Genomic DNA, 13750 nt, shown 5'->3' on the forward strand with positions numbered 1-13750 from the left:
TTTTTTTTTTTTTTGCGTTCTTGAATTTCGGGACTGAGATCATCATATATGCACCGAAAAACGCCCACGCGGCGGTGATGATTCAGTGGTCGACTGCAGTCCTAAGCGCAAAGCATCCAATCCATCTTCTTCCAGTGTCCAAGCGAGATTTGGATTATTCGCAGGAAGACTCTTTACCCAAATTCCCCTCTTTGTCTGCTGATCCACGCGCCCTCACTCCCTCTCCGTCACATCTGAAACAAGCCATGCCAAGTGGCTGCCGCTAAACAAGAACCCGTCAATCATCAATCAAATCTCGAGTTCCTCGGCTGCTGGGTCTTGACCCGATTTGGTTAGATCTATTAGATAATACCTTGACTCTGGCCCGTGCATCCACGCTTTTAAAGATCACGTGCTCTTCAACATTCGTTGCCTCGCGCTCTGCCTTCCCTTGGCCCTTCAGTCTCGACCTTTGGATCATTACTGCATTTTTTTTTTATTTTTATTTTTGAATTTTGATTCTTTTCAGTATTTCTAATTAACTAACCTGTTGCAGGCTGTCTGCCGGGTTGTTCAATACTACAGTCTCTAGCATGACCTGATAATGTCCTCACGATACCCCCCATTATCTGGGTTTAATTCCCGTGACAGATCTCCCCAGCGCTTCGGCGACCGTCGACCTCCTGCAGGTCCTCGAGGTTCTGATGATGCGAATTTACCCCCGCTGGGTCGAGAGCCACCCCGGGGCCCGAAGGCCTTAATTGACCCCCCCCGGGGAGCCCCCTTTGGTGGCCGAGGTAGAGGATATCCGGGCCGTGGAGATTTTCGAGATCGGGACCGGGATCTGCGAGATAGGGACAGAGATCGTGACCGCGACTTTCGGGATGTTCGTGATGGACCACCTCCTTTCCGCCGTGATCTGGACCGCGATTGGGGTCGGCGCGACCGGGACTTCGACCCCAGAGATTCACGCATTGGCTTTGGTCGCGGTCGCTCCCGGTCCCCGCCGCCTCCTCGCGACTTCCGTGATATGCGGGAACCTCTTGGGAGAGATCCAGACCTGGTTCGTATGCGACGCGGCTCCAGAGACAGCCTCATTTCAGTGTCATCTACCACTGCGGACATTCCTTCTTCCGGGCCCGGCCATCATCCTCGCGGCGGGTCTATACGTGGTCGTGGACGTGGTGATTGGGATGTTGGACGTGGCCGGGGCCGTATTCCTTATCTGGATGATCGCGACTCATTTCGACGCCGAAGCCGTTCACGAGATGGCAGATGGGATCGTGATCGGGAAAGGGACCGTATTATGGACCGGGATAGGGATCGCGACCGCGATAGAGATAGGGATCGTGACCGCGACCGAGAGCGTGATCGTGATAGAGAGCGTATAATGGACCGCGACCGTGAGATTGATCGCCGCGACCGTGAAAGAGACCGAGAATTAGATCGCCGTGAAAGATTTGACCGTCGCGATGAGCTGGACCGACGTATGGAACGCGACGATCGAGAGCGACCTACCGATCTTTGGAAGAGAGATCGGCCTCCGAGCCGAAATGAAAATCGGATTCCCAGTATTTCAGCAGCACCGCCTGTTCCACCACCAACGTTGCATACTGCCCCTTCAACAACCGATAGAATTCCCGACCAACCGATTATTGAACAGACCCGCAAACCGTCCATAGCTGAACCTCGTCGTGACTCTGAACGATCTGAACCTGCTGTGGCACGCCCGGAGCCTCCTAAAGATTTCCACACTCCTATCAAACGATCACCGCCTCCTGCAGCTCCGCAGGTGCCAGCCTTTGGCTCTGTTACTGCGCCTATCCCTGACTTGTCTGCAGAGAAACGGCCGTTGGATGCAGGTGTTGCACCCCCGTCCGCCCCGAAGGCAGAGAAAGAACACTACGAACCTGTGCCACGTGGACCTATACAGCCTCCAACGGGGCCTAAAGCTTCCCGAAGTTCTCCCCAGCAGCCCCTGGAGCAACGGGTCAGACGTGATGAAGTTTTGGAAGCCTTGGGGAAACATGAATCGGCCTCGCGGCTCTCTAAACCTCACCCAATGGTACCTGCTGGGGCACAGAGGCAACCGGACCTTTCCCCACCCACTGCTCCAGCAGCAATGACGAGCAAAGAGCCTACACTACCCCATGTAGAGACGCCTTTGGCCAACAAGTCCGGGCCTATTGTCAGCTCCCCAGAACTTTCAGCGAGGGGACCATCTTCAGCCAACCGCGGATCGTCACCCGGTCCACACACCTCCCCACTTATGCCCTCGTCCAGTATCCCTACGGGCCCGCGTGCTCTCCAACAACGGCCATCGGTGTCCCGTGGGCCACCTAAAAGCAATAAGCAATGGGTTCGTCCTGGCTACAGAGGTCCTCCTCCGGTGCCTAATCCAGCTCTTCCCTCACGTGAATCTATCGATGGAAAAGAGCGGGTGTTATCTGTTAGTGAGGAACCGAAACGGGAACAGCGATTGTCGATTGACGACAATGCATCGGGCCCCGAAGCTGGCGAAATCATCCCGGGGAAAGACACACAAAGATCAAAGCGAGAGGTCTCGCCTGCATCTCCAGAACGCCCCAAGTCCTCCAGTACCCGTGGTCCTAGCCCCAGCTTACCCCCTGCGGAAGATGTCGGACCTAAAGACCAACCAGTTGGAGATAAAAGAGATGTTCTCATTCCAGACTTTAGTCGGATTAGCGACGAAGATGAGGATGAAAATGTTGTTTTTACGCAGGAGTACTTAGAAGAGCGGAAACGAACGTTTGAGAAGGATATGCGAGTGTTGCGTGCGGAACTGCCCCCTCCGCCATTAGAAGACCCGTACATTGTCGCACTGCTCATGCGGATTCAATTGCTAGGAATGGTTGCTAATGATGCGGTGTCAGAGAAGATATCTACTCCGCCAGTGCCAGGGGACAAAATGGATACCAAAGACCTAGACCAAATAGTTACCCCTCTAGAGGTTAAGCTGGACAAAGATGCCGAAGAACAGGAACCACCAACTAAGTTAATCCTGGATTCACTCCCTACAGCTAATTCCGTCACTATCGAGAGCCTACCTTTCCTAAATTCCGGCCCTCCGACTCCTCTCTCCGACCTTGAAGTCTACCAAGAAAACGCAGCAGCCCACCAATCACTCAAAGAAGTATTCCGTGGAGAGTTGATGAAACGCCGGAAAGAAATCGCCAGGAAGAATGCTGCCTTGCAGCATGATTACGTGGAACTGTACAAGGAATGGCGATTTCGAGTGCATGATCTGGACCGTTCAAAAGAAAAGACTTCGCTGACACCGGGTCCGGCATCTCCCCCAGTTACTGCAACACCAACACCTACGACTGCCGAAGGGAGGAGATACAAGGGCAACAGTGAGCTTGATTTTCAGAATGCCCTCCGAGCATCAGAGATTTCTGCCCAGGAGGAACTTGAAAGGCGACGTGGCAATAAAGCTACTGCGCAACCAGATCTTGCCCGAGAGGCGGTTATTCCAGACATGCTCGAGCTCGATGAAGCGAAGGCGCGTGTTTATAAGGACACAAATAACATCATCGACCCCGATAAGGCAATGGATGTTTTTGGTTTCCTTCCGCCGCCTAACGACTTTACTCCTGCTGAGCACGAGATCTTCACCGATGCGTTCATGGCTCATCCGAAGAAGTGGGGAAAGATTGCCGAATCTCTACCTGGTCGTGATTTCCGACAATGCATCGTCCATTATTATCTTACGAAAGAAGAAATCAAGTACAAGGCTAAGCTTAACAAGCGTTGGAGCCGACGTGGCCGTGCCAGAAGATCTGCCCGACCAAAGTCCAATGCGCTCATGGCTGATTTGGGGGTTGTCAAGCCGGACTACGAAGGCGAAGAGGAACCTGCCCCAGTCACAGACACTGGTCGGCCACGGCGCGCTGCTGCACCTACCTTCGGCGACTCCTCTGCTGATACGGAGCATACTAGTAATGGCCGTCGAGGAGCCAAGGATGGCGACCAACCAGAGAAGCCTGCTGGCCGAAGAGGGGGCCGTACCGGTGCAGGCTCACGAGGAGGCCGTCGGGGCAAAGCAGCTCAGCAGCAGCAGCAACAACAGCAACAGCAGCAGCCGCCACAGCCACAGCCACAGCCACAACCACAACCACAACCACAGCAATTACCACAAACCGTCCAGCCAGAGCAGTCAATTCACATCTCAACAGTAACACCAATCGCACCTTCTGTTGGAACTACTCCAAAGGTGGAGGTGCCCGAACCGTCTATGGATGGTGCGAGCGAGGCGGCGATCGTACGGGCCAGCGAACCTTCCGAGAAGTTGGCAGCAGAGATGCCCCCACGAGCGAGGTCTGGACGCGGCCGTCAGAAAGAAGGAGTTTTGGTCTTTGAGTCGGCAGAACAAGAGACACCAGCTAATACTAGGCAACCAGAGGTAGGTTACGGATCGCTGCAACCTACTAGTTACTGGTCTGTTCCCGAACAGCGCGACTTCCCTCAATTACTGGCGCATTTCGGCCGCGATTTCGAGGGTATCTCGAATTTCATGAAGACGAAGACAACTGTGATGGTATGCCCAATGTTCTTCGGCCATCTGCACTATCCTGGCGGAGTATAACTAATACCATGTAGGTCAAAAATTACTTCCAGCGACGCATTGACTCTGGCCAAAAAGACTTTGAAGACATCGTTGCCGATGCGGAGAACAAAAAAGCCCGAGGAGAACGTACAGGTCCTTTGCCCGCCGCTCCTAATATTGCGTCGAGACGGCGCTACGAAGCAACTCCTTCATCCATCATTATGCCTCGTCCTCTTGCCCCTCAAATAGAAACTACAACGCCTGAATCGGATGAAAATCGGCTTGTGTCGAAGAGCAAGCATATGGCGCCATCCCCGCAGACCGTACCTCTCCATGCTCGGCCTCCACCAGAGAAGGAGCGTAATGCTCCACGGTACCCACCACTCGCGCAAGCCAGCGCCCCTATGGCCACTGGGCCTGTCTTTAGCGAGGACTTTTCACGGTCTCGCGCCCATCAAGCAAGCTTGCCTCCGCGAGCTCAAGGTCCACGCCTCGGATATTTCGCTGAAGAAAGACGCGAGATTCCCACTACTATGCTATCTCATACGACTATTCGCTCCCAGGAAGCTCCGATTTCCGCTCGTCAAACGCCTGTTCCTGCGCCTGAGATGGCGCGTATGGAGCCGCTCCATTCCCAAGGATATCGGACATCGGGTGTTGATGTGCACGGATCGCCTCTTCTCCAAACACAGGGCACACTGCCGCCGACGCAGCAGTCCTACATGCAGCCTCAGCCTCAACCTTCGCTTATCCCCGCAACATCCCATTCCCGCCAGCATAGTCTAACAAAACCCCCCGGCTCACCAGCACAATCACTGCAGAAGCAAGAGCCAGATATCTCTCCGATTCGCCACGATAACATGAGTCAGCGACCATTTTATCCTCTACCTGGCCAGCAAATGGGCATGTCTCAACCCCCGCCAGTTTTGTCGCCGCCTAAGGAAGTCCCTCAACCTGTGGTAAACGCATCGGAGCCTGAGGCTCCTCGACAAGTGCCAGCTAAGCGGTCCAACATCTTAAACATTCTGAATGATGAGCCCGAGGAGCCTCAGCCACGTAAACGGTTCGCAAGTGATCAAACCTCTTCAAATCCCGCAGGAACCGTGGCGTCTCCGTCGCGACCGGTCTACACCGGCGCACATTCATACTCCCATACTGCGGGCGCGCCCCGACAAGAGGAGGTACATCCGGCGATGGTGGCACAGAAGACCCCTGTTTATGTTCAGCAAAACCAATACTTACCGCCATCCCGAGGTTATACCGACTATCATCAGTCTTATGCACCCGTTCCAGGAAGTGCAGGTACTCCCGCAAATAACGACTGGATGGCGCGTTTCGATCCTCGAGGTCAACACCAGCAACCACAACCGCAACCGCCTCCGCCTCAGCAGCCAAGCAGCCGCACAAGTGGGTCACTCGCACCACAACCTCCATTTTCGCCATATACTTCGGGCCAGTCATTATCTGGACACTCTTTGCCGAACCTTACTGCTCCGTCACCTGCACCAACGCCCTCACCAGCTCCTTCTCAGCGCGCTTCGTATCACACAACTGTCTATGCACCGTCGCCAGTGACACATGCGCAGCCTGCACCTCTTGGCTCGCGTGACCTTGGCGCACAGAATCAAGTATTCCGCCAGACAATTGGATCGCCCACGTCTCGTACCAACACTATCGCCTATAGCACCCGCCAAGGCCCTCCCACCCCAATTCAGTCGCCTGCCAATTTGCTTGGGATAACGTCGCGCCCTCCGACAACAGCAGCATATGCTTCCCCAGCATCGGCAACACCAACACCGACGCATGTCTCCGCACAACAACTTCCTGGCAACCATCAGACGTACCAGCAGCATGTGCAGACGATGGTTAGTGGAGCACATCAACAACCTTCGCATAGATCTGCGCTCAGTCTTGCGGGGGCACAGTACGGGCATAGTACACCGCCTCCGCAAGCCCAAGTTTCGCGAACAGCAGGTCTACCTGGGCCACCGCATCAGGCGATGTCCATGGGCCGTTCTTATACACCTCCGGCGATTCTCCAGCAAAATTCAGCAGGCGGACTGAGCTACGCTCCTGGTGGGCCTCAGACGGTTGGTGCTGTCCATCCCCTCCAAGCACGAGCCCCCGTATCTGGGAACTTGGGTGAGATCATCCCTGGCCCTCACGGGGTATCAGGCCACCATCGAGTCTACAGTCAAGGGTCAAATGCTGGGCCGCTCACAGGACACTTGACACCACAACAGCAACACCCGCCTCGATAGAGCTGTAACGAACCCTAATTTCTCATTGCATTTTTCTTTATTTGCCGTATGTATTTACCATCTGGCCGGCGCGAGAGGGGATATTGTCGATGTACTCTACCTCAAAGCTTCTCTTGCTTCTCCTATTACTCTCATTAATTTTTTCTTGTTCTTGCCGTGCGGGAGGGAGGCATGTCTATGATTCATGTATGTATAGTAGACGATTCAATCGATGAAAGAACTCAAGTATTATAAATCCTAAGGCCTACTGAGCCACCAAGCACATAACCAGCCAGCCAACACTCCGCAATCTCTTGAACCCCTCACTTGACCCCTCCCTCGACTCCCTATCGCAAGTCAGCGTAATCTAGCTGATAAGCAGATCAAAAGTGGGGGTAGAAGTGCCAACCTGAAACAAACCGAAACAGCCCTAACTCAGTCTAATCAATTGAAAACGATAGCACTGACGCAGCCCATGAGGCATTCATCTACACTTATGCCATTCTCACACAGATAGACACCTAGATTGCTTCCTGGCTTATGAGAACTGGCGTAGAAAATGTAACCTGTTCGGCAGGGTAGTAAATTATATATACATAACCGTGTAGCAACACACACACACCTGTCTTATACAGCCTCGATGACTGATCAATAAATGCTACTCTATACACCATCTCCCGGTTATTAGTAGTATTATAGATACCGACTTCTCTACAACCTACGAAAATGAATCCATACATCCAACAATCTTACTACCCCCAGACACTCCCAACACTGCAAAGTACACCCTCACGGAACCAAGCAAACCAGCCACCACCAACAACAACCCTTGAGCCAAACCCATCACCGGAGCTCCATAAAACAACCCTCGAAACTGCAAAACTTCACCAACGCCGTCTGGAACACGCCATCTTATTATCCGCTCTCCGGTCCCGGGTAACATATACTTATATCCCGGGGATCCTGGCATCTGTTTCTGGGCGGGATAGTCATGACTATCGTCCTAGTTATGGGTACCAGTATGGGTATGGGTACGAGGCTGTATATGTTGTTCCCCGGGGGGGGAGTGGTGGGGAGTAGGGGATTTGGTCCGTCGAGACGGGTTCTCGATGATAGTTTCTTGAGGCGGGCGTATAAGAGGACGGATTTGGTTAAGGGATGGAAGGGTTCTGTTGCAGGGAGGAGACAGAGCTTGGAGTCTGTTGGGGAATGAGAGTTAGTGGGTGGTTTGTATGGGGACTAGGGCTTATTGAGTGGTTTGTTGGAGTGTATTTTTTTGGTGTGATGGGTTTATTGTGAGCGATAGGTATATATATATATCTTGTTTATGTGTGTTGGCGACTCAAGTCGGATCTGAATCTGGACGAGTAACGATGGGTTGAAATGCGAAGTATACTTGCTCGGTAGCTTATGTATGTATGTATAAGACCGGATTTTCTCGATAGAAGAGTATGTACTTAGCGCTGTGGTCAGTCATCTGAATACTTGAGATTTAACACTAAGCTGATCTGTGTTGTGGGTTAGGTGTAGGTTCTGTGGGTTGGGTATGCAACTGAGGTAAAGGGGGTGAACTCCTTGTTTCCGTACTTGTATTATAGTCAAATGTAATAAAAGGTACATTGTGGGTGAAGTATTCAAAGATAACCTCCCGTGGCTGAAAATGGAGGATGCGGGGCGAGAGAAAGCGCTCTTGCACACACCATCCCCTGCTCATCAAAGTTGGGCTGTAATTCAAAGTATGATCACCCACCTCATAGTACTCGATAAGTACTACAAACTGCGTTCCCTTTACCATCGGGTAGGGCCGCTCCATGGACTGCCTTTCTCGAGAAAGCAGCCATCGGTTGGCGAGCCACCTCTAGTAGATCACAGAGGACAGCAATGGTGATGTACGTCCCTACCATTATATCACCCATACGGAATGCTTGCTCTGCCCAATCATCAGGATCATGTTGGATGATACAGAAGGTGTCGATCCATAGATACCGCAGCCCGAGCCATCGGGTAACCTTGACTGTATCATGAAATGTCTGAGAAAGCCCCTGCCGCGATAGCAACCGCTTTCGACACTCATAGTTCTCCAACGTTATGCACTTTCTGGCTTCCAAGAACTGTCAGCTGTGACTTAGGGCAATATACGGACTTGTCTGATATGTCTTCCCGGAGGCATATAGCTCCTTTATCACTATCTCCAAAGCTAATCAGCCATGTAGGCATGGCGGACTATCTCTGGCATCTGGGGCGGTTCTCAAGGCAGTCCTACACCCAGGAGAGGTAACAGTCTCGATGGTCGTCTGTGAGAGCATACCTAGGAGATGAAGTTTTCCCCATCACTTTCCAGGGCTTTAGCTGGTCTAGAATAATCAGGAATAGCACATTACAGATCAGCAACTGGCACCATCTTACCATCAAAAAGCGAGTATCTGGTATAACCAAAGTACTTCTCACACACCTAGAGGTTCCTGTCTATCTACTTCGGTTAAGGAACAGTCTGTCGCCTGTCCGGAGCAGATTCTACGCTGATATACAGCAAGTCTTCATGCACAAACAATTCGGGCTCCGATTCCAGGTACTGAAGATAACCTTGATATAGCAGCGTGCACTAATTGCAGCCCTTAGATGCTTGGTTGCGAAACTCGTCGATCCCTACAATAAGATAAGGCTTATACTCACCCGCCACATCGGTAGTATTACACATATCATATCTATCACTCCATACAATACCGTCTGAGGAGCGTCCAATATATTCTTCAAGCTCTGGCTGAAAGACATGACAAACCGAACAGTCCGAACAGTCTTTCAATCTGCTCGGATTTATGATTTTATCGTTGAGGATATGGATTTCAGCTTTCTTCTCTTTAATAATTCAAACCTCAGTCCATTTTTCATAGCATCGACTACTAAGGGAGAGGGGTTAGGTCCGTGGCACTACTAATTGGCTCAATCCCATAGACGAGGCTGAACCTGAAGTCGGTGCTAAAACAAACAGACCTATATTAGGCAACAGTCGGGGTTAGCGACCTGTTTATATGTCCTATATGTCCTGAATTTTTCAGGCTATCGTAGCGTTCCCGTCTTAAACGCCACTGCTTCAATCAGGATGCTTAAGGGTTTCCTCAGGAGGTATTTCTTCTGTAGAATAAGCCAGGATCTACCGGGGAGTCCGCGCTCGCCCGTTGATCGTGCGATACTTTCCATGACGAATGCGTCCGTCCGCAGCAGCTCCAGTGCACAGGGAGGTTGCCCTAGAAATTCCGGTACGTAGAGGTACATATATACGCGAGGGATTAATTACTGCGGGATTAAGAATAACCTAAATAGGCACTTCCGTGGTAGTAAATATGAGTGAGCATTGTCGATCAATATTGCGAGAATATGGGGATCTCGTGGGATCTCGTATTTATCGGGTGTCCGTGCAGGGAATTAGTGATGCACGATGTGTCTACTAGTTAATTGGCTTATTGCATGTTCTTCAGCCAGCCACTAGCCATCAAACAACGCAGAGAACATACCCGATTTTGTGGTCGCATGGTCTCCCGAGCCAGTTGTTATTTGTCACTCGTACTTAATATATTGGAGTTGTAAGTTGAGTTATTGGAAGTAGATATGTGGACTGGCAGATCACTAAATAGCATAAGCAAGGGAGGGTTGATGTACCCTTTTGAGTGAATTGAGTTGCTGATGTACTGGTATGTACACACTGGCTAGAAAATTCTGATATCTATATTATCGCAGTAAGGCTGTTTAGGGTAACTAGGGCTGGTTAACCCAGACTTGTATAGCTCTGCTGAAATGAACCATACAGTCGACATGAACTATTGCCTGGCGAATAGGTGTCTAATAGCTACTGGTAAAGATTTATGACTTTAGCGGATAACCAGATCTGTGACTAAGAAAGCGTCGAAGTTATAAAGTGAGGATATTTGCAAGCAAGTACCCTTGGATTCAGCTGAGCCATTATATAGAAACTTAGTCCTCTCAAGCTTCTGCCACCTGCCTTCGAAAGTGCCTATTGTTGGTATAAACTTTACAGTCGATTAGGCATCAATTGCACATGTTTGAAAAGAATGCATAAGAGTTGACGACACAACACTTCGATATCATAGCAGAAGCCGTATCTAACGTTCTTTCATAACATAGCATGTTTGAAGAAAGGAACTATGACAATATGAATAAGCAACTATTAAGCAGATCGGCAACAGGGTGAGTTTGCAAGGGGCTAAAGTCCATACGCGAAGTGCAGTTCCCTACAGTAGGTCAGTTTTCGAGAAAGATTGGATGGCAACAACGAGTAGAAGTTCTATAGGTTTTACCTTAGGGAGTATTACAATGCTTGGGAGTGGGGTTTGTGAGAAATACAAAAAATTTTCATCGATAGGATATTAGGAATTACCGACCCCTGCACGCTGGGTAGCATCAACAATCTATGAAGCGAGGAGGTTCTATATACCGATGGAAAAGCTAAGACAGGAACGATGCTAATAAATAAGAGCCCAATGAAAATGGGTTACGCACGGCATGCTATAAGCTTTAAAGTTTTCATCCCGCGGAGCATAGAAATAATTCGCGTTGATTTATGACCGCGACATCCAAATGTTTCATTAGAATGTTGAATCACCGGTCAATTGTCTCAGGCCGGGTTTCCAAATCCGTCTGATTCTCTGCCTCAACAAAATCCACCCTCGACCAGGGATGCATCTCAGAAGCACCGGTATAGGCCGAAATCGTCGTCCTGTATAGTGGTACTGATTATGTAGGATAGCCGGCATTTGGCTAGACTTCAAAGGAGACCAAGCGTGGATTGTTGTATCTAAAGCTAAATTTTGTAACACGAAAAAGAAAGGTATGCAGGGGGTCTGTTCTAGAGTTGACCAGTGTAAAAGTCAAAGGAGCTGAAGAAGTACCGCATGTTGGCAGAGAAATGTCACGTACCACAGCAGCATCGGTAGGTGATATTGCAGAGTAGAAGATGAAATTGATTACCTTTTTCTCCTCCCTTGAGTTGACTGTGTCAATTGACTGTGGCTTGGCAGAACGAATGACCAAATATGGAAATAGTCCTTACAGAAGGATAGATGGACAGTGGGCATACCGGGCTTCTATACTCCGATAAAATGCAAAAAGTACGAATCTAGCCAGCCAAAGACTTGGTACGCAACATGGAATATTGATTATATCGAGCATCTATGGTGTTGGAGAGCCGACAAGATAAGTGGCCATGAGGGGGTTACCTCGGACATCCGGTGAGCCCGTAAATGTAACATTCCAACTTGAAGCGCCTCGCTTCCGAAGCACAGAAAGTCACATCAAAGCAGTACCGTAGAAGTATCGAAGCAAAGGTGTTTCCATAACATTCCATTGCTTTACAATTACGCATGGTATTCTCCTTTTCGAGTGTCAGACAATCAGTGGCTCATTGAGGAACGTACTAATAGTAGGCAGCCACGAGTGAAGATAGGCTTATTATTGGATCAACGGAAACCTTTCCTGGTTGATTCAAGTATATCTGCTCTCAGATAGCTAGTTCAAATGTCAATAATCCTGGATTTGACTAGGTTAGAAGAGCGAAATAACTAGTTGAGTGATTTACGATCCAATAATGCTTTCCCTAAGTTTGTAAATCCGATTCGGAGTAAGTCAGGAGTAAAACAAGGAAAATTAATGGACGGAATGGTATCAGGCAACAATCGTGAACTGGTTTCCCCACGCATTCAAGGCGATGGAGCTGCTCGGGAGGATGTAGCACCCTCATCATCGTGGAGCCTTTTGCTTTCAACCAACATCCGTGACACTTGAGAATGCACTGCTACATAAGCATACTCGCGTATTTCGATATGCTAGCTACCATATGATGATAATCACACCTATTTTCACGAAGCACTCAAGCAAACATGATCCAGGCGTTGGGTGGGCGGGGATACACGGCGTGTGGGTCTGGTGTGTCTCTATTTGAACATCATCTCTCCTCGGCTCATTTCACTGGTTGATATTAGTGGAACTAGGTATCACGACTTATCATGACTTACCCAGTTTGGTATATGACCTGCACAGTAGGGGAGCTCATTTTACACTATCCTAGTATATGGATAATAGTGAAAAAAATCCCGCCACGATAGTACCCATAGCGAGACTCAGAATACCAATAGGTCGGTGTTCTTATACGGACAGCAATTCCACGCTATCCTTGGATTCCATTGAAGTGAGAAAACCATTCCACCCCCTGGAGCTTCATGTTTGATATCCAGGTCACCAGATGGCATTCAGTATCCCTTCTAAAAAAGTATTAAATGGTCTATAGAATGAAGAGTTGGGTAGGGGGTTCCAGGGCATGTGACTGCCGCAAACAGAGTAACAGTTGCACGGAACTTATCTTGCCGGCCCGATTTGAATGACTTCGGCTCGGCGATGGGTCCAGTTGCATAGGCATCCTCGGCACTGCCCCCAGGAAAAAACACCAACCACGTTTCGGGAGTCTCCAAATGGAGCAGTGGAGTCCATCTCTTACCCAGAATGCAAGGTGAGTCGCATGGGACCGACACCACCTTCAGACCCGACAGGTCATTTGACTAATGCATTAGAAAATATAATAGAATAGCAATTAAGATGAAAAGGGACAAGAGAAACTACCGTGTCAAGCAAGGGGTTAGCGTCTTGGATCAGAGAGTAAAGCAATCTTAGCATTGAGTAAATACTATCATGCCGTATAGCAAGCATACAAAATCCATATGTACATAGATCCCCATTATCGATAGCACAAGGCACGATGGTCTCGTACAACAGATCGTAGATTGATTGTACATGTTGCATCGGAGGGAGAGATGATGTCATGGAAGCATTCATAGAACGTTCAGAGAATGTCGGAACGCCCGGTAGAGAATCTCATGAACAATTAATAGCTAGTATTTGGGATCAAATTCATGCATGCAAACAGGCTTTGCCCTGGTGGTTGCGTCATAAACTGGGG

At 49.7% G+C, this 13750-nt stretch overlaps 1 protein-coding gene across 1 annotated transcript; it reads left to right on the forward strand.

Annotated features, from left to right (window-relative positions):
- The first annotated feature begins 533 nt into the window (after window positions 1-533).
- Window positions 534-7032, forward strand: BDW43DRAFT_276652 (MYB DNA-binding domain protein). The gene is made up of 2 exons (XM_032041972.1): window positions 534-4537; window positions 4600-7032. Exons 1-2 carry the CDS (start codon window positions 584-586, stop codon window positions 6805-6807), a joined length of 6162 nt encoding a protein of 2053 aa, XP_031900024.1. The 5' UTR covers window positions 534-583; the 3' UTR covers window positions 6808-7032.
- The last annotated feature ends 6718 nt before the right edge of the window (window positions 7033-13750 follow it).

This window comes from Aspergillus alliaceus, assembly GCF_009176365.1.
Source record: "Aspergillus alliaceus strain CBS 536.65 unplaced genomic scaffold BDW43scaffold_23, whole genome shotgun sequence".
Lineage (NCBI taxonomy): Eukaryota > Fungi > Ascomycota > Eurotiomycetes > Eurotiales > Aspergillaceae > Aspergillus > Aspergillus alliaceus.

What these genes read in the sequence shown, in the direction of transcription:
- BDW43DRAFT_276652 (XM_032041972.1), top strand. Translation starts at nt 584, where the DNA reads ATGTCCTCACGATACCCCCCATTATCTGGGTTTAATTCCCGTGACAGA. An exon ending in AGACGAAGACAACTGTGATG is followed by an intron (nt 4,538 to 4,599) that starts GTATGCCCAATG and finishes AATACCATGTAG; the next exon opens with GTCAAAAATTACTTCCAGCG.